Source organism: Colletes gigas, unplaced genomic scaffold (genome assembly GCF_013123115.1).
Source record: "Colletes gigas isolate AHSC1104 unplaced genomic scaffold, ASM1312311v1 Colletes_gigas_Sc00012, whole genome shotgun sequence".
Taxonomy (NCBI): domain Eukaryota; kingdom Metazoa; phylum Arthropoda; class Insecta; order Hymenoptera; family Colletidae; genus Colletes; species Colletes gigas.
The window spans coordinates 2,809,439-2,827,936 of NW_025106641.1; the positions used below are offsets into that span (position 1 = coordinate 2,809,439).

At 28.4% G+C, this 18,498-nt stretch overlaps 7 protein-coding genes across 16 annotated transcripts; 4 read left to right on the forward strand and 3 right to left on the reverse strand.

Annotated features, from left to right (window-relative positions):
- Nucleotides 1-25: 25 nt before the first annotated feature.
- Nucleotides 26-958, reverse strand: LOC122398880 (39S ribosomal protein L11, mitochondrial). Its single transcript, XM_043399143.1, has 3 exons — nucleotides 676-958; nucleotides 390-579; nucleotides 26-332 (listed from the first exon to the last, which is right to left on the reverse strand). The coding sequence occupies exons 1-3, from the start codon at nucleotides 808-810 to the stop codon at nucleotides 70-72; spliced, it is 588 nt and encodes a 195-aa protein (XP_043255078.1). The 5' UTR covers nucleotides 811-958; the 3' UTR covers nucleotides 26-69.
- Nucleotides 959-1,186: 228 nt separating this feature from the next.
- Nucleotides 1,187-2,531, forward strand: LOC122398883 (solute carrier family 66 member 2). Its single transcript, XM_043399145.1, has 4 exons — nucleotides 1,187-1,558; nucleotides 1,640-1,776; nucleotides 1,876-2,092; nucleotides 2,173-2,531. The coding sequence occupies exons 1-4, from the start codon at nucleotides 1,365-1,367 to the stop codon at nucleotides 2,363-2,365; spliced, it is 741 nt and encodes a 246-aa protein (XP_043255080.1). The 5' UTR covers nucleotides 1,187-1,364; the 3' UTR covers nucleotides 2,366-2,531.
- Nucleotides 2,532-3,013: 482 nt separating this feature from the next.
- On the forward strand, nucleotides 3,014-6,563 carry LOC122399206 (mitochondrial uncoupling protein Bmcp). 3 transcript variants are annotated; one of them, XM_043399707.1, is made up of 8 exons: nucleotides 3,014-3,219; nucleotides 3,405-3,586; nucleotides 3,698-3,845; nucleotides 3,902-4,181; nucleotides 4,284-4,402; nucleotides 5,794-5,854; nucleotides 5,920-6,009; nucleotides 6,082-6,563. In XM_043399707.1, the coding sequence occupies exons 2-8, from the start codon at nucleotides 3,514-3,516 to the stop codon at nucleotides 6,205-6,207; spliced, it is 897 nt and encodes a 298-aa protein (XP_043255642.1). In that variant the 5' UTR covers nucleotides 3,014-3,219; nucleotides 3,405-3,513; the 3' UTR covers nucleotides 6,208-6,563. The 3 variants fall into 3 exon arrangements, with proteins under 3 accessions (XP_043255642.1, XP_043255641.1, XP_043255643.1); XM_043399706.1 differs by having other exon boundaries at nucleotides 3,014-3,200; XM_043399708.1 differs by having other exon boundaries at nucleotides 3,014-3,200; nucleotides 3,481-3,586.
- Nucleotides 6,564-6,933: 370 nt separating this feature from the next.
- On the reverse strand, nucleotides 6,934-11,313 carry LOC122398889 (protein FAN-like). Of its 3 annotated transcripts, none has more exons than XM_043399152.1 (17): nucleotides 11,164-11,313; nucleotides 10,864-11,097; nucleotides 10,586-10,784; nucleotides 10,328-10,513; nucleotides 10,187-10,258; nucleotides 9,905-10,113; nucleotides 9,669-9,831; nucleotides 9,442-9,596; nucleotides 8,976-9,154; nucleotides 8,773-8,904; nucleotides 8,502-8,705; nucleotides 8,152-8,428; nucleotides 7,839-8,069; nucleotides 7,665-7,753; nucleotides 7,493-7,534; nucleotides 7,283-7,444; nucleotides 6,934-7,185 (listed from the first exon to the last, which is right to left on the reverse strand). In XM_043399152.1, the coding sequence occupies exons 1-17, from the start codon at nucleotides 11,175-11,177 to the stop codon at nucleotides 7,088-7,090; spliced, it is 2,646 nt and encodes an 881-aa protein (XP_043255087.1). In that variant the 5' UTR covers nucleotides 11,178-11,313; the 3' UTR covers nucleotides 6,934-7,087. The 3 variants fall into 3 exon arrangements, with proteins under 3 accessions (XP_043255087.1, XP_043255088.1, XP_043255086.1); XM_043399153.1 differs by having other exon boundaries at nucleotides 6,935-7,185; nucleotides 7,283-7,357; XM_043399151.1 differs by having other exon boundaries at nucleotides 6,937-7,185; nucleotides 7,283-7,534.
- A 109-nt stretch (nucleotides 11,314-11,422) lies between these two features.
- LOC122398890 lies at nucleotides 11,423-14,360 on the forward strand. Of its 3 annotated transcripts, none has more exons than XM_043399155.1 (7): nucleotides 11,423-11,638; nucleotides 11,861-12,210; nucleotides 12,295-12,527; nucleotides 12,873-13,060; nucleotides 13,135-13,766; nucleotides 13,861-13,963; nucleotides 14,080-14,360. In XM_043399155.1, the coding sequence occupies exons 2-7, from the start codon at nucleotides 12,096-12,098 to the stop codon at nucleotides 14,348-14,350; spliced, it is 1,542 nt and encodes a 513-aa protein (XP_043255090.1). In that variant the 5' UTR covers nucleotides 11,423-11,638; nucleotides 11,861-12,095; the 3' UTR covers nucleotides 14,351-14,360. The 3 variants fall into 3 exon arrangements, with proteins under 3 accessions (XP_043255090.1, XP_043255091.1, XP_043255089.1); XM_043399156.1 differs by having other exon boundaries at nucleotides 12,041-12,210; XM_043399154.1 differs by having other exon boundaries at nucleotides 11,423-12,210.
- Nucleotides 14,361-14,771: 411 nt separating this feature from the next.
- LOC122398869 (3'-5' ssDNA/RNA exonuclease TatD) lies at nucleotides 14,772-16,500 on the reverse strand. Of its 3 annotated transcripts, none has more exons than XM_043399128.1 (2): nucleotides 15,951-16,090; nucleotides 14,772-15,868 (listed from the first exon to the last, which is right to left on the reverse strand). In XM_043399128.1, exon 2 carries the CDS (start codon nucleotides 15,843-15,845, stop codon nucleotides 14,910-14,912), a length of 936 nt encoding a protein of 311 aa, XP_043255063.1. In that variant the 5' UTR covers nucleotides 15,846-15,868; nucleotides 15,951-16,090; the 3' UTR covers nucleotides 14,772-14,909. The 3 variants fall into 3 exon arrangements, with proteins under 3 accessions (XP_043255063.1, XP_043255062.1, XP_043255060.1); XM_043399127.1 differs by lacking the exon at nucleotides 15,951-16,090 and adding an exon at nucleotides 16,446-16,500 and having other exon boundaries at nucleotides 14,773-15,868; XM_043399125.1 differs by lacking the exon at nucleotides 15,951-16,090 and adding an exon at nucleotides 16,255-16,439 and having other exon boundaries at nucleotides 14,773-15,868.
- LOC122398870 (N-alpha-acetyltransferase 40) lies at nucleotides 16,099-18,476 on the forward strand. 2 transcript variants are annotated; one of them, XM_043399129.1, is made up of 5 exons: nucleotides 16,504-16,697; nucleotides 16,853-16,923; nucleotides 17,082-17,464; nucleotides 17,539-17,697; nucleotides 18,350-18,476. In XM_043399129.1, exons 2-5 carry the CDS (start codon nucleotides 16,918-16,920, stop codon nucleotides 18,453-18,455), a joined length of 654 nt encoding a protein of 217 aa, XP_043255064.1. In that variant the 5' UTR covers nucleotides 16,504-16,697; nucleotides 16,853-16,917; the 3' UTR covers nucleotides 18,456-18,476. The 2 variants fall into 2 exon arrangements, with proteins under 2 accessions (XP_043255065.1, XP_043255064.1); XM_043399130.1 differs by lacking the exons at nucleotides 16,504-16,697; nucleotides 16,853-16,923 and adding an exon at nucleotides 16,099-16,191.
- The last annotated feature ends 22 nt before the right edge of the window (nucleotides 18,477-18,498 follow it).

Sequence of the window (18,498 nt, forward strand, 5' to 3'; positions counted from 1 at the left end):
ATGTTTTATAGCGTACTTAAATATATATCTTTATAATTATATTTATTAAATGAATACAATGTAATTAGTTTAAGTTGTCCTAAGCATTTTGGCCTCTTTAGACAATCGCATATCTTCTAGACGTATCTGAACATTCTCTTCTCTCAATCTCATGAATTCTTCATGTTCTACTGGATCTAACTTGTGCACAACTTCAATTCCGCAAGTACGAGCAATACCAACAAGCATTTTACAAACCTGTTCTAAACTTAACAATGCTAAAGACCGGTCCTGCGATTTGATACAAGCAATTTCATATAAGTGCTTTAATGTTATTCTACCTGCTATTTCACCTAAAATGCAATTATAATGATACAAATCATTCGCTTATTTTTATTTATTATTATTACCTTTACACATCTTTCCTCTTTCTATTCCAGCCGCCTGTTTTAAGAAATATGTTGCCGGTGGGTTATTAATTACTAAATCATAAGTACCATCTGCCTTTACTTTGACACGACATGGTAGAGGCATACCCTCTATAATATTTTCAGTTTTCTTATTAAAATCATTGCAAAAATTTGCTACATTGATGTTTCTCTAAAAGAAAACATACCAATCAGTTAAAACGTACAGAAAATGTTATTGATTTCTCAATATTTTGATTTGTAAGTAGTAGCCAGAAATTCTTTTAACCTGTCCGAGTTGTGATCCAAGCGGTGGTTTAGCATTTGCCATTCCCGCAGGAATTATTACTCGCAAGCTTGAGGAGTGATCTATTTTTGGTAATGTTTTTTTCAAGAATTTTCCTTTCGCAGCCATCTTAGACATTTTCGTAAATTTTTACAAAAAAAAATTCTAATCGATTTGAATCTAGTTTAAAACAATGGTTTAAAAACTGTATTTTTATATAACAAAAAATAACAGGCAGACAGTCTGTATTTTGAAATAAATATAACAAAATTAAATGCAGATTGAATAGAAGTTTGTACAAGTTGTTGTTCCAGTATAATAATTACTATTTTGGAGTGAAGTAGTCAACAAATGAAAATAGATAAAGATATCGACTGCGTTTGGAAGTAAAGCCACGCATTAGTTTGAGAGTTTGGTCGCTAGAGACACTAGTTCACGGTTAAAAAAAATTTGTCCCAATCCCAATCTCTGTACATATCTCTAATAATGCCGTGTATACTTGTCCGTGATTCTATATCTCGTATGTAGTAACTCATTAAATTGAAATTTATCAATTTTCTTATTAACGTCATAGATTCATTTAATCGGAATGATTAAACTGGTGATATGACGGTTAAAAACTTTGGTGATATAACCTGAACCACCACTCGTAGATAGTGGCATGTTATGTAGGTAAACAAAATTACATTAAAATGAATAATGTCTATGAACAGCTGACCATTAAAGGTATAACAAACTGGGTTGCCTCAGGAGCAATTATATTTGGTGGAATTATTCCATACGTATTGCAGTATAGGGAAATTAAAAAAAGAGAAAATGCAGAAGGATTTTCTCTTTATGTATGCCTTGCACTTTTAATAGCTAACACTTTACGTATTTTCTTCTGGTTCGTATCTTTATTATAAACGGATTATATATATTTCTATGGTATTAATAATTAAGATAGAGATACGTGTTTTTCTTACAGGTTTGGAAAGCGTTATGAAATACCTCTTCTGTTGCAAAGTATATTTATGATCATTACTATGTTTATTATGATTAAACTTTGTATCACTGTACAAAATAAAAGTCAGATGATTAAAGCCAGAGATCACGTATTTACTGGTAAGTTTTTAAATATAAAATTAACAACAGAAATTTTAATTCAATATTTCACCAATAATCTCTATTAAACGTATATCATTTTGAATTTTTTTTATATAGATTTTGATATAAATTTTTTCTGGAAATGGACAAATTTTCAATCCTATTTGAATTTCATGCTATTATTTGGGATACTAGTAGGAATCCTGACATATCTGTTAGTAGATGTACCAATATTTGTTGAAACAGTGGGATTACTTGCAGTATTAACAGAAGCTATGCTTGGAGTACCGCAATTCCTTTGTAATGTTTCAAATAAATCCACTAATGGTATGAGGTATGAAGCTAGTATTTTAATAATGAGAAATAATTGCTCGAGTACTTATCCTTGTTAAGTAATTCTACTTTTGATTTCAGCACATTTATGGTTACTATGTGGACATTAGGTGATACGCTTAAAACATGCTATTTTATTATGAAAGAAGCTCCAATTCAATTTGAAATTTGTGGTATGCTTCAAGTTATGATTGATGTTGCAATTTTAGCACAAGTATATATTTACCGTAATAGTACAGATGTACATTTAAGGATTCCAATAAGAACTGATTGACTATAATAATTTATATGTTAATTTTGTAATACATTTTTTATACAGCTTTTATTTACAATGAAATTTATCTATTTTATTCAATAACGTTTATTCTTTACACGTAACTGTACAAGGAATAACATAAAATGCACAATCTATTGCGAACAAGTAGATACTTAAGTATCAAAATAAGTATATTCCAATTTTAATTTAAAGATAAACACAAATCATATTTTTTTAATTGAACTTTCTACATATTTGAATCGTATTATCTGTTTGTGTACATTTCTTTTAATAAACTTTTATCGATATAATAAGCTGAATTTTCAATTAATGCGAAAACAGTCAATTAACTAGATTAGAGTAAATAGATTTTTTTTTAAAAAAATTAGGCAAGATTGAAAGAGACTTCTAGGGTCAGTTACATTTCCCAATAGTGTCGTAAATGATTTACGATAGGCATTCTTAATTGCCAACCTATGTAGATATAAGGAAAGTACCCTAATGAAAAAAGAATTACTAAAATTTTGAAAATCTCATGTTCAATCTTCTTTTCTCGGCTTCCCCCACCACTCCGTTAGACGCTAAGGAAGTTCGTCGTTACTATCGTCGATTTCGATGCGCTCAATTATGCCAAATCTGGCCACACTGGCAGTAGTCTGTATTAATAGGGGTATTCAATTTGTAACGCTTTAAACGGCATCCGCGTAAGAATGCTAAAATCAATTTACGCGTTGAATTCAGCATTAGCAAGTTTTTAATAAAACTTTAGTTGAATGTAACAGTTCATAAGTATTATTTCTTTCGCTTATACAGAAAATTAATATCATTTAAGTTGTATCATCTACATTTGCAGGTAATGTTTGTTACTATAGGTATGGAACTCATTTACACTTAAATTATAATAACAGAATTATGAATTACAATAGCGAACCGACGCGCGCGTATTTTATTTCGTTTGAACATGTTTTTTAAGCGACCGCGTTACTTATAATGTAGTTTTCATTAAGTTAACCTAAACGAGGTTTGTTTACTTGACTATTCCTTAATCGTTTCGCAGGATTTTAAATCTTAGTTGCACCTAATTCGTTAAACACAGTTTGCATTTTAATTATGACACGATAACATTTCATTAGCACAAACGCATACATTTAATTACAAAAATTGTAATGGGAGAGAGTCACTGGAAGGATTGGAGACCTTTTATTTACGGAGGTTTAGCTTCAATTGTTGCGGAACTGGGTATGTGCTATTAAATTGTAATAATTCCATTTTAGAAATTTCTTTATCCTGTGAATATAATGTTGCGTAGAACTTTTATTTATTATTTTTATCAAAATTATTGCTCGTCAGGTACATTTCCTTTAGATACAACTAAGACTCGTCTACAAGTCCAAGGGCAAAAATTAGACAAAAGACATGCGCATTTAAAGTATTCCGGTATGACGGATGCTTTGTTTCAAATATCAAAACAAGAAGGATTTAAGGCTTTATATTCTGGGTAAGTATAATTTATCAATTACGTTAACTATTCTTATTAATATTTTTATTGTATAGAATTAGTTCAGCTATATTAAGGCAAGCTACTTACGGAACTATAAAATTTGGCACCTACTATTCATTAAAGCAAACAGCTATGGATAGATGGGAAACAGATGATTTAGTTGTTATAAACATTGCGTGCGCTGCATTAGCAGGAGCAATTTCAAGCGCGATAGCTAATCCCACAGATGTAGTGAAAGTACGTATGCAAGTAACTGGTGCAGACTCAAATTTATCATTATTCGGTTGTTTTCAAGATGTATATCGACACGAGGGTGTTCGTGGTTTATGGAGGGTATGTAAAATGATTTGTATTCCATTTAGAACTTTAATATGTTCTTTATATATAATCTGTATACACAAAGAAAATGTTTAATATCAATAATTTCATACGCAGGGTGTAGGGCCCACTGCTCAAAGAGCAGCAATTATTGCAGCTGTAGAATTACCTATATATGACTATAGTAAAAATAAACTTATGGATTTTCTGGAAAACAGTATTACTAATCATTTTCTGTAAGTAAATTATATTTGTACATTATGAAAAAAAAACTCCATGCTAATCAGTCTTGTATTGTGGATATAAACATTTATAAATATATTTGTTATACTATTTTTATTATCTTGGCTATTGAAAATAGTGCTGGTGGTATTAATATTAATTTACGAACCGTTTGGTCTAATATTAAACATCTGCTTGTTTGATGAAAAATTGTTTATTGAATTTCGATATGAATTAACCCTTATCCGGACTGTGTGTAAAATGTAATATGTTCATTATTATTTTCTAATAATAAACAAACATATTTCATACATTTTACTTTTCACGGTACATGATGTCATGTGAGTATGTTTAATTTAGAATTTAAATTTAAATTTTATTTTGCAAAATTTCTAATAAATATTTATTGTTTGTTCATGGTATTGCTGCTTATACATTCTTCAATGTAAGGCAATTAAGTTTCATAATCTTTTTATAACTGGTACACAAGATACATGTTTTGTTATAAAGATGGCAGATTATTAACAAAATATTTTACGTGAAATATTGTGGGTTAAAAACTAGTATCTTTTTATTAGTACTATATTGGTGATATATTTGTTTAAACGGAAGTAATATTTTTCTAAAGGTGAAAAATTTTATTTCCAGGTTCTCTTTCACACTGTCGTGTGCATGGGCATATACAGTGCATGGATATTGAGATGACTACAGAAAATGAAAATGGAAGTTAACATTTTCTTATTTTATAGGAAAATCATTGAAACTGTTATGCAGTGATTAAACATCTTGAATTACTTCATGAATATTGTTTGGTTAGCACTCATGCATTAAATTGATTTTCAATTTTTTGATATGTTACATCTTTTGTTAAATTTTCTTTTCTACTGTTATTTTATTGGACATTATTTTAAAAGAATCTGTGATTCTTTTAATTACAAGATTTTTTTATGTAAAAAGAGTAGTTTACACTATCTTAGACATCACAATATGCATTTTAATCAGCAGTGCTTGGATAAGGGTTGCTTTAACTTATCAGACTTGAATTGAAATTGACAATTGAAATTTGAGAATACATTGTATAATTGTCTTTATATGTGCTTAAATATTTTCAAAGTTTAAAACTGATACTGGATTATTTAAAATACTTGTATACAGGATAATGAGAAAAAGAGTTCATAACTTTTAGACTAGATAATATTCACAAATTGAAGAACAGTCTTAATAAACATATTAATTTTTCAATCTATATTTGTTAGAATTTTCTTTGTCCCATTTGACAAGTATTATCTATTCTAAAAGTTATGAATCCTTTTTATTTATCACACATACAAACATGCACGTAAAAGTATAAAAGTAGATTATATAATACTGTATCAACTTTAAACATTATATATACATACTTCAGGTCCAGTTTTATAGCTAGCATGGGAAGCGCAGTGGCTTCTACTCCAATAGACGTTGTTCGTGTAAGTAGAACCAATAATTATTTTTCTTGTCTGAATTTCCCAAATAAACAACAATATTATTTTAGACTCGTTTAATGAATCAAAGGAGAATACGTACCGGAAGTGGTGCATTATCACCTCATATTTATAGCGGCAGCGTGGACTGTTTTGTTCAGGTATGCAATATTACATACTAAAAAGGAGCTTCGTACATTTAAAATAATCTAATATACAATGTTTTTCTATAGACCTTTAAAACTGAAGGATTTCTTGCATTATATAAAGGCTTTGTTCCTACTTGGTTTAGAATGGGACCATGGAATATCATATTTTTTATAACATATGAACAATTGAAACAACTGGATCATTCGTAATTATAATTAAATAAAATTATGATGTACTCAATTAAAGTTGAACAGCAATAAGTGAAATAAAATGGGCAAAACAAAAAAAAATACCCTGGCTGCTGAAAAACTTGTTTAATTAGTAGAATTGCATTGCTAATTTCATTTTACCAACTGGAAGCCTAGCAAATTTATGGCAGCCAGTGTATATGTGCATGTAGGTGTGATAAAATACTGGTAATAATGGTAAAAAATAATTTAAACTTGTACTGTATGATTTACTCGTACGAACGTTAGGAATATATATATATATTCAGGCACATAAAGAAAATGTTCAAAAAAGAAAAGTAAATAAATAAAAGTCATCTTTTTTTATCATGATAGAAAACCACCAATGAAAGTATATTAAAAATATAAAAGTATTTGATAAAGAAATATTATAATTAAATATTCTATCCAGTTTTTTGTAAGACTTGAAACAGTACTTACTAGTCAACGTTTGAATCTCTAATAAATGAAGTCAACAGTGTGTGTCATGTTTTTATTTCATATGATTTTGTTCTGTTCTTGTTTAGAACAGAACAATAGCCTAGCACACTCTCTAAAATCACCGTTTATAAATATACATATCACATATCCACATATCATATATAATTTAATAAATACAGATACACAATTTTATAGAAGAAGCAATATATTGAACGTAACATGTTAGATTTAAGATACTATAAATACTCAGGAATGCATAGCAATATTATACAAATTCATTAAATGAACATAGAATGGCTGTTCTAAATGTAATCAATTTTTGTTTGCTACATTCAATTCAATTTATAAATTAAACTATTTCTGATTAGATTTATGATAAAACACATAGTTTCAATTTTTCAATTGTAATATAAATGTAGAATTACAACTTCTTATAATTCCATACAACTATTTTCCTATCTTTTCCACCAGTCAAAATTATATTATTTTCCGTAGAAACTAATAATGCATTAATTGGTCCTGAAAATTATTTAATTACTTAAAAAAAAATCCAGTTTAAAAAGATTATCGTATTTGTGAAATAAATAAGAAAATTCAAATATAACATATACTTTACCATCGTGATAATGTATTTGTGAAACAAAAATTGTTCCCTCGCGATTCCATATATTTATATTTCCATTGCTATCGCCTATCAATAAAAAAGTTTCCAACCATGTCAGTGTTAAAGGTTCATGTTCCATGGTTGTATAATAAACCTGGGTACTTGTATAGACATCTATTATATTCAATACTTTATCTTCTGCACATGATATTATGCTCTTACCTTCTTGATCAAATACAATTGCATTTATCTTACAAGTTTGTCCTATATAAAAGAAAAGATACAAGATGTTGAAACAAGAAAAGATGCAACTACAGTAAAATAAAATCTCGATTCAACACCCTTTTTCCAATTAGTCCGTTAAATCGAGATTTTACCGCGCTTTAAAACATACTTTTTACAGTAAATTGTACATTATAAGTATCCATGTTCCATAACAAAATTTCTCCATCTTCTGTGCCAGAGACTAATAATTTCTCATCTCTATAAATACATCCATAATTAAAATTTGTTAGATTTAATATTTAATGAATAATTTTGCCAAATTTAAAATATACAGAAATTTTACCTTGATATATTCATACAGGTTACTTTAGAATCATGATCTAATTGTGCGATAAAGCACTTTGTTGGTTTAATTTTTGATCCAGAAATATAGTTTTGCCAAACTTTAACAGTACAATCCCATGAACCAGATATAATAATTTGGCGAGATGGACTTAATGCTAAACAAGAAACAGCATCCTCGTGCCCTTTTAATACATCTATTACTCTACCAAATTCAACGTCATAAAATATTCTATAAAACAATTTTAGTCAATGAAGGAATTTAAGTATACAAAATAGAGTACATAAAATAGATATTTATATAGAATACTTACAACGAATTGTCCCAGGAGCCCACTATTAATATATTACGATGTGATGATGTATAGTATGATATGCAAGAAGACAGTGGTAATGATGATAGAGCTACGCTACGCGATAATTTTTTGTTTTTTATATTGTATAATTTAAGCATTCCATCCTGTCCCACTGACACTACTTCATCGATTCTCTCTTTGTTCATCATTGTGATGCTGCTTACACTTTCTTTATGAGATTGAAACGTCATTAATTCGTGTAGTTGAAAAACTCTCTCTAAGGGAGTTTCACTTTCTAGAAGGAAGTATGACTTATTTTACATATGTTACAGAGTATGATTTAAAAGTGTGAGCGATATATGATATACCTGTTCCACTTTTAAAACACGTTGAAACAGTTTCAGTAGACAATTTATCCAACACTGTGACAGAACGCTTTGGATGAGGTAAAGTAAAAATTTGTTTTGGTATTTGACCAAACTCCATAATTTGTATCTCTAAACCGTGTCTATCATTAACATCCAGAATAGTATCTAGATCTACCGCTCCCTCGTAGCACAAGTGAAAAAATACTGAAACAAAATATATTATAAAATATATACTTCTTATATATAAATCTATAACTACATATTAATTTACCATTATCAGCTTTCTCCGCTTCAATTCCCCGTTGTTTATATCCAAATATTAAATCAATCCAATGATGAAGATTTTGGGAAACATGATCACTTTCTAAAGCATTTCTTAATATTTGTATAAAATGAGCATGTCCTAAAATTTAATAATTAATCGTATGAGAGTTTCTAATATCTATCATCTTTAGATTACAAAAAATTTTATACCATTTGCCCACGCTGGTAACTGTACATCTCCTATTTTTGTACCATCGTGTCGATAACCAAAATCGATACCATAACTGTTCACTAAAAAATCACCACCATTGTTTGTGTCATAAAATTCCGGGATCAGTTCTTTAAAGTCAGACATGTTCACCAAAACATTTTTCCATACGTCAGCTACACTGTTAGTTGTTTTTATTGGTAAGTGTGAAACAAAAAATCGATTCTGCAGAGTCGACAGAGTCATTATATACTTTTACAGTATAAGAAGCAATTACCGTAAAAGTTTGTTTTCTCTGTACGATACAAAATTACATTCACATACATTTATTATCGCTATTGTTGAAATTTAATATTATGTAAACTTCTCTAATACCTACATTTTTACTTTTACACAAATTTCAAGCAACTCGAACTGATTTTGAACCCATTAATAATAATAATGGTTATTTTTATTAAATGTACATACCTATTGAACATTCTGTCGGGATGGTCAAATCTTCCATTTTGTAAACACAGCATATACTCAGGATACTTTCGAACTAAATAAAATAATACAAATCCTGGTGCGCTATAATGCGAACCATACAAAAATTTTGGTTCTAACATCTCCAAATATCGCTCCTAAGATTTAATGACATTGTTACCTTCTTGTTGGCACAAGCATAAAAAAAATATATCAAATAAATTAAATACCTTCAATTTTTTGAATCGATTTGGTTCAAGAGCTCCAATAGGTTTTGAAAGATCTCTATAAACACTGGGATCGTTCAAATCCAATGTAAAAGACGTGTAATCTTGTATTACCCATGGCATTACCGGATACTGAGTCAAATCATGAAAAGTTCTATCTGCCAAACTAGAAAATGGCACTAATTTCAAAATCTGTCAGGGTAATTTAATATTTCAACTTTTGTACATGAGAAAATTACCTGTTAATATATAACAGATAATCATAATTTGATAAAGAACCATTCTGCCATCTCATAGTCATTTGATCTTGAGGAACTCTTTCTAGGGAAACTGCAGGTTGTCTTAATAAATTCATATACAGTTCATCCCTCTCATTTTGATTCTTTAATGATACAAACAAATGTTCAACTTTATTCTCTGAATGTCTTAACCATTTAATTTCAAGTCCCTGTGGTAAATAAAATATAATTGATACCAAATGATAGCGATTATATACTACAGATTATAAATAATATACTTACAATTTGTCTTAAAATAAATCTTCTCTTTATTATGTTAACAATATCCTTTAGCTGTATTTTTAGAACTGGATACTGAAGATACAAATTTATTGCTTTAATAATCTATACAAGACTCATAGATACTTATTGTAAAATACATACTTGTTCCAAATTGTTGTAAGGTTGAAAATAAATTCTTGAGTGTGTTAAAAGAATTCTGCCTGGATTTATAACAAGGGGTAGTATTTTATTCGCTTGAATTTCCAACACAACTTGCTCGTATAAATCCTCTAGCCAAGATGTATCGAACGAAACTCTAGACTGTCTTGAATGCACGATTAGCATAATCTATGTAACGATAAAAGTTTAATGAATTTATTTTCTTAATATAAAATATCGAATAAAGATTATTAAAATTACCATGGCATTCTGTTCAGCAGTGGGCAAAGTAGCCGCTCTCAGTAATTGCAAAATTTGTGGGAGACAGTCTTCTACTTTTGCATAGTTGAAATAAAAGTAGAAAGTGGCATGTTCATGTATAAATTTATATGGCGCGATTATATTTTTCTCCAACATCTGCACATACTGCTTGCATTTGACCGACAATACATTGGTGCGTCTTATAAATAAAACCAAATTGAATAACATAATTCATATATAATATATATTTTGATCGGTTAGAAAATATAAATACCAACCTTGTTATATTATTGTCGGATTCGCATTGATCGATAGTTATATCTTCTTTAAGTTGTATTTTAACTAAAGGCTGATTAATATCCTTATTTACAAATACTAAGGATTTTGAACATAATTTTAATCTTCCGTCTATCCATTTTTGCTCTGTCGAATTAGAAGTATTAGGTACCTTCATTTGAACACTATAATCCTCAAAAAATATTTCCCCTGGTTCCAAAAGTAGCATTGTAAATCTGATGCAAACAAAAATATGTTAAATAACATGAAATACAGAAACTGTCAGAATATTAATTAAGTACCTTTCTTTTTCCATTCTTACAACATTAAATGTTAATTACAACAAACATAAACAAAATAGAAGTTTTTAGTTGATAAAGAAATTTACGTGATCATTTCTCAATAATATGTTTAAATAAAATATAAAACGTATTTATATACGTATGTCCAAACGCGAACATTAAATTTGCTAGAGGATCACGAGACCATTAGTGATGTCGAGAGTGCCGAGGAGAAACGCATGCGCGGGAAAACAATGTCAGGGTCAGGCTACACTCTACAGTCAGGCACACACCTTGATCAAGTAAAAGAAGCCTCGTATTATTTGAAAAATGAATACAGAACATGACGTTAAATGAATTGTAATTTATATGTATACATTGTTTTATTTATAAAACAACTTTATTCATTATTCGACATTTCAACGTCGAGTAAAATTTACAGGATATAGGTACCTACAGTGCACACAATTGATTGTAATTCTCCTACTTTATTTTTGTGAGTTTTCTGTTAAAATCTAATTTAAAAAAATAATAATATGCAATTGATTACCCCATCGAATTGATCTTTTTCTTAAAAGTACTAGTTTTAGATTATGTAATTAAAGGAAACTTAAGCATGTTTTTCTCTTGCGTCTTAGAGCCATGTCTGATGGTATTCGATATAATAAAATTCCTTTGTATTTAATATGAAGTAAAATGATATTCAATATTGTTTCAGACTGTATTATAATAATCAGCGAAACGTTTTATTGGTGTCATATGAGTAAAAACTAATATTTTGCGAAAAATTATCTTTCTAACCTCATACTCTAACCTGATTTAGTATTGTTATATTATATTTATCTATTCTATGAGAAACAATGTCATCATTTTATGGAATCCGTGTTAACTTACCTAGATATTAGAACAATTTTTTGTATTCGAATTTTTTGAATTTCGTACGTGCTAATACGATGGAAAAAGCTATTAAACATGTGATAATTAAATCAATAAATTTACGTAATTGGACAACTTTATCAAATTATATAGCAACGCATAGTTTACTAACAAATTGCGAAAATCTACAAGGTAACAAATAATTTATTAATATTATGTAATTAATGGTTAACAATTTTTTTTAACGTTTCTTTCTTAACTATATGTATTTTATAGATACTTCATTACCTAAGAAATGGGAAAAACACAAAGAAAATATACAAAAAAATACTTTTTTAAATTCAAACGACAATCCTAAAAACATGATTAACATGAATGTCAGGGAATCCAAACAAAAGTTAACAATAGAAGCCGTTAATCATTTGAGCTTTTTATATCGTCGTTCAAATTGCAAAGATATAAGAAATTCTGAAGAATTTGAACAGTTATGTAAAATAATACAAAGAAATGTAAAATTTTTGCACAATAATTGTATAGTATACATATTAAAAATTTTATTAAGTTCTGGTGTTCCACCTGAAACTACAATAATTCAAACATTACTTCAATTTATAAAGTTTAATATAAATGATCTATCGATTAAAGAATTAATAATTGTATATTATCTGTTGAAACGCGAAACGAAATTACCTTTGATTAAATCTTTACTTCATGCTTTGCCAATAGTTTTTCAAAATCAAGTACAAATTGAACTTGATAGAAGTAATATGATTACTTTGACATGTGCTTTAAAATTTGCTTGTTTCATAAAGCACCTAGAAACATTAACTTATATTACCAATATGTTGTCCAAGAATACAGAAATTCTTACTTTTGAGATTATAAGATACGCTTTGTATGCATTGTATATTTTACCAAAGCAATCTGTAAATAAAAATCTTCTGCATAGAGTGTATGATCTAATAATAGATAGAGGGCAGCTTTTGCAATTTAAAGAAATAAATTTCTTACTTCGTCTTATTATCAACAAGATTGAAGACAGGTAAATATTAAACAACTTTACCTATATGTGACTTTTACCACCTTATTAACTTATTGTTTCATTTTCTCTTTCAGGGATATGAGCTTTTATAACAAAGGTGCTTTAGACGCATTGTGTACTGCTGTTTTAGATAAAAATCTACCTTTCAAAAATAATCTGGATATCTTGAACAAATTAAATGACATTTACTTCTGCCATATTCCTCTAATAAACCATGCAGTAACAGAATTTATTGATGATCCTTATTATTTAACTACGTACTCATGGGTTCAAATACATACTCTCATTAAATCTTTATATATTGCTGATTATAAACCACAACAATGGGCAACATTGCAATCAATGTTCTTAAAATATATTTTGCATAACGATTTTCCAATTCATTTCCTGGCAATGAATGCATTACGTTTACTTTCATTGGATTGCTATAATGCAGAACTACTAGAAAAAATTTTTACTACGTTTTATTGCACTCATGATAATATTTTCGATACCACTAAGTTCATTATTTTGATATTACATCAAAGTGTTAAAACATTGTGTCCTTTTTATAATGGAGTTACAATAAGTGAAAACTTACTAAATGAACTTATGAAACAAATAAGATTTGTAGAGACTCCTACATTAGGGGGAATTTTAACAAAACTAGTAGGAGGTACTCAATACATAAAAAATGGCTTAACAACGAAACTTGGCCATTTTATTAGTAAGAAATTAATTCAATGCCTAATATGAATAATTAAAAATAGAAATTGTTACTACATAATTGTAACGTACGTTTCTTATTTTTGTTATTATAGACTATGCTATTATTGTACAACCAGATGGTACTCCAATGGTTCTTAGTGACTTAAGCGATAATATATTTGCTGAAGAATTAGTGTCACCACCAGGATATAGCAAGTAAGAAATTTTAAATTTTAATTCAGGTTTAATATTTGTTTTAATAGCTACAGCTACGATTTCTATTATAAAAAGAGTACACTATAATGCAAATATATTGTATGTACTTTTTGTAGGTTGTTTATTCTTGCCTTACAAGATAAAGCATATTGTATTAATACACAACAGTTAACCAGTATATCGAGAATACAAAAACAATCATTGGAAACATTGACCGAATGTGAAGCTGTTGTTATAAATATGCATTTATGGAGACAGTTTTCTATAGATAAAAAAGAACAATATCTTCACGAAGTCCTACAAATTAAAAATCTAAAAACATTTTATAATAAGCAAGTAACTTCAGATATTAATTCATTTAACACATCTAAAAACGTACAAAATTAGAAAAAATATAAATAAACGGTAAATAAAATAAAAAATGTTTTTTTATTATTTGTACACCATTTTTAACTTAATCCAACAGTACTGTCAACGCGTTCAAATGTTAGATTTTGAATTTTAAATAAATTGACAATGAATTATCTGTGTAACAATTTATTTATATGAAAATATTTATAACATCAACAACAAAGTTGTATGATTTTAGATTTTATGTATTTTATACATATTCCTACAAAATTTATATTATGTCATTATAAATGAAATATTTTATGCAATGCTAAATTTAATATGCGAATGAGTATTATGAATACACATATGAATAACATATATAGAAGGGTAATATCTACTAATATGTAAATAAGATAAAAATTTGATGACATATTTTTTTGTCAGCAAACTACATCAATGTATATTATTGTTATTATAAAAGGTACATTTGTATAGATACACAAACAATGCTTTTAAAATGTAGAAAGGGGTCACGTATTAATAACAGAATAATTAAAACGTTAAATAGCACCAATTAGCACCATTTTTGGATAATAAAAGATGATTTTTAATATCACTGATTTAGACCAAATAATTTTAAAGCATTGAAAGCAGTGGCTAAAGCGACTTCTTCCGGTGTGATTTGCATAAATGCTGCTACCATTTCCACTATTGCTGGTAAGGCACATGGTTCGTTACGTTGAAAAGTACAATAACGATGAAGAAATGTCATAGATCGTTCTGTGAGAGCATTTTTAACATGTACAGGTAGTTTACTGGCTCTAGTATTAGGATACATAAACGGGGCATCTGTTTCTACTAATATTCTTTCTAAAGGTGCAAGTCCTCTTTCCAATAATTGTCTTATTCCACTATCAGATTTATCTTTACACAAATATCCTGTAATTCCTAAATAAAAGCCATGATTTAAATAAACTTGTGCTTCTTCTGCAGTTCCGATAAACGAATGAATTAAAACCGGTGGTAAACAATTTTTATAGTGTTCAAGGACGTCTAGAACATCTGTTTGAGAGCCTCTTTCGTGTATTATAAGTGGTTTATTTAATTGGCATGCAAGTTCCACTTGTTTATGAAAAACAGCACGTTGTGTCTCTGGGTCAGAAAAGTCACGACTATAATCTAAACCACATTCACCTATTGCAACACATTCTGGATTATTAGCTATGCTTTTAAGTTCTTGTAGAGTATCAGGATTTTCCCATGACTTTGCATCGTGAGGATGCACACCAGCAGTAGAATAAATAGTACCAGGGTATATCCTAGTTAATCTTAATGCCTCTTTACTAGATCGAATACTTGCACCCATTACCATAATTTTTTGTACACCAGCATCTTTTGCTCTTTGAATTACACTATCTAAATCTCTGCTATATTTTTTATTCGTAAGATTCGCACCAACATCGACTATGATATAATTTTCGTAGCATTGTGTCATAGCCGAGGAAACAGTCTTTTCCTCTGCATTTGATGCAGTAGCATTTTCAGCCATTCCTCAATATCTGATTGCAATATCTGAAATAAGACAAAACCAACTATTATGAACGCTACTTATCATATTAAAAAAGTATGTAAATATATGTAGATATATATAAACCTGAAATGTTAAAATAACAACAGAATTTACGTGATATATTCCGTAATTGTACAAATACTTATCAGATTTTATTATACTTTTTAATTACTAGATAATTTATTCTTGGACAACATATGTTATACATTGATGTAGATGATAATACAAACATAAAAAAAAATGTATAATATGCGTATAAGTTACTTAACCTATATCAATCAACTGTAAAAACTGAATAGATTGAAAACAGAACAAAAAATAAATCGTATGTATAATTATAAATCTAGATTAAATATTACAGTAAAGATATATTTTCTTGAACACTAACAATAAAATGCAAAATGCATCTGTTGCCAACCAGTTGAAATTATTTTCAGCTAATGTGCGATATCACCATTCGAGTTATTACAAAAGATTTATAAAAATATTTCGAATGTACGTGAAAATATTTTACGAATCAAGTTGCAACTTTCTTATTTCTAAATTTTTTAGCTTATGACCAAATACAAACACACATACATATTAATGCTTAAATGACATACTACATATAGTGTACATACGTACAATGCATAGGTTACATGCATACTATTGGACGTATGTATATACATAAGTAGGCACATATGCGTCTTGTAATAAACGGCATTGTGGTACACACAAGACTCTTCGTACTGTTAAGTCATGCAAGCTTCTATAATAACAAAGTATATTTGTAATTTTTCGTAACAAAAATTTCCGATAATATACGTACATTTCTCTTGAGATTATTACATATATTTCGTGATGAAACGTAATATTTAATTCTTTATAACCAAACAGAGATATTTGTTTCTATTGCTAAATTATGACCCATGTACCATTGTGTTTACAAATAATTCAAACATTTTTCTTTTTTGTATATTGAAATAATTAGTTATTCATTTAATGACCACTTGAAGAAAAACTATAACCTAAAATCATAGTAGTTATAAAATATGCGGGAAATATAATTATCATGAAGGTATTATTTTCATTTATATAATATAAATATATCTTTCGTATCGTAACAGTTTAATGTAGTTAAATGAAATATTTGAATTTTAACAGTTCTAGACAAATTTTGTGTATTTGTATTTTTACTATGATCATCGTGTTAAATCAGTTTCTTTCTTTGTGTAGAAAAGAAAAACAAGACGCCAACTTTTAGCGGAAAAGGAAGCCACTGCAAAAGAATTAGTCGATAAAGCAAATTCTATAACAAATCCCTTAGAGCACCTAAATTATTTTCACAAATATGAAATGAAAAATAACCAGACCATTGAACTTTTTTGTACAAGAGCCAAAGATGCACAACCCGAATGTTTGTCTTGGATATTTGATATTATGGAGCGTAATATGAAATCTCTATATGAACAATGCGATTGGGGATGGGATCCAATTGCCAAACAACAAGAATTAACAGAACCAACTGCTTGGTATTTAATAGCATCTTTGAACAATACGTTTCTTGGATTTTCTCACTTTCAGTTTACTATAGATCATAGGGAAGAAGTATTATATTGGTGTGTATATCTTATATACGCATGTCCTATACGGAATTGTAAAAGATAAATAAGTATTCTCTATTTTAATACAGCTACGAGATACAATTGGAATCAGTGGTAAGGCGAAAAGGACTTGGTCATTTCATGATGTCGGCCCTTGAATGTATGGCATTGGAATGCAAAATGCGTAAAGTTGTTTTAACTGTATTTAAACACAATCCATCAGCTATGCAGTTTTTCTTTTCTCTTGGGTAATGAAATTTATTTTACAGTTATAATATAAAAAATTACTAAGTATCATAACAATATATTTTATCATTTTTTAACTTTATTACAAGACATTTTTATATTTTTTTAATGCAATATACATACATCGCAGATGTAAAAAATTACATTTTTCGAAGTATCGATACGACTAGTATGAAAATGTATTTTTATGTTATAGAATCTAAAATTTTTATATTTACCGTCACTGTGCTAACCATCTTAATTAAATGCTTCTAATAACAAGAAATAGTCTGTATTTGATAATTGTGCACGTTAAGTGTTACAATTGAACAATCATAAGGGGAATTGTTTTGTTACGAATTTTTATCATTAATGATAACAAAATTTATTTTTAAAGGTGTACGATTATTATTAAATGTAGATGGGAATGGCATAGTGTTATTTAATGCTACTTATACTTAATTTGATAAATATCTTCAAAATGTTAGGTAGTAAAAATTGTAGACTAGGCTAGTTCACTGTACACAGTACACAATATGTGTTTATAAGCGATCTAATTCTGCTCAAGACTGATCTGTACAATCGAAACAAAACTACTTTTATCTTATTGATTTTGTAAGGTGTTTATATTTTTGTATTATACATAAATTTGTTTTTCGATTAATACTGTTACAGTTACAAGCTGGATAAAACCAGTCCATCGGCGGTATCCGATCAATTACACTATATTATTCTGAGTAAGGCCGTTGATACTGGATCAATGAGCAAGAAAAAGAGCTAACTTTGTATCAAACTATATAAGAATAAAGTAAGTTTTTTAAAAC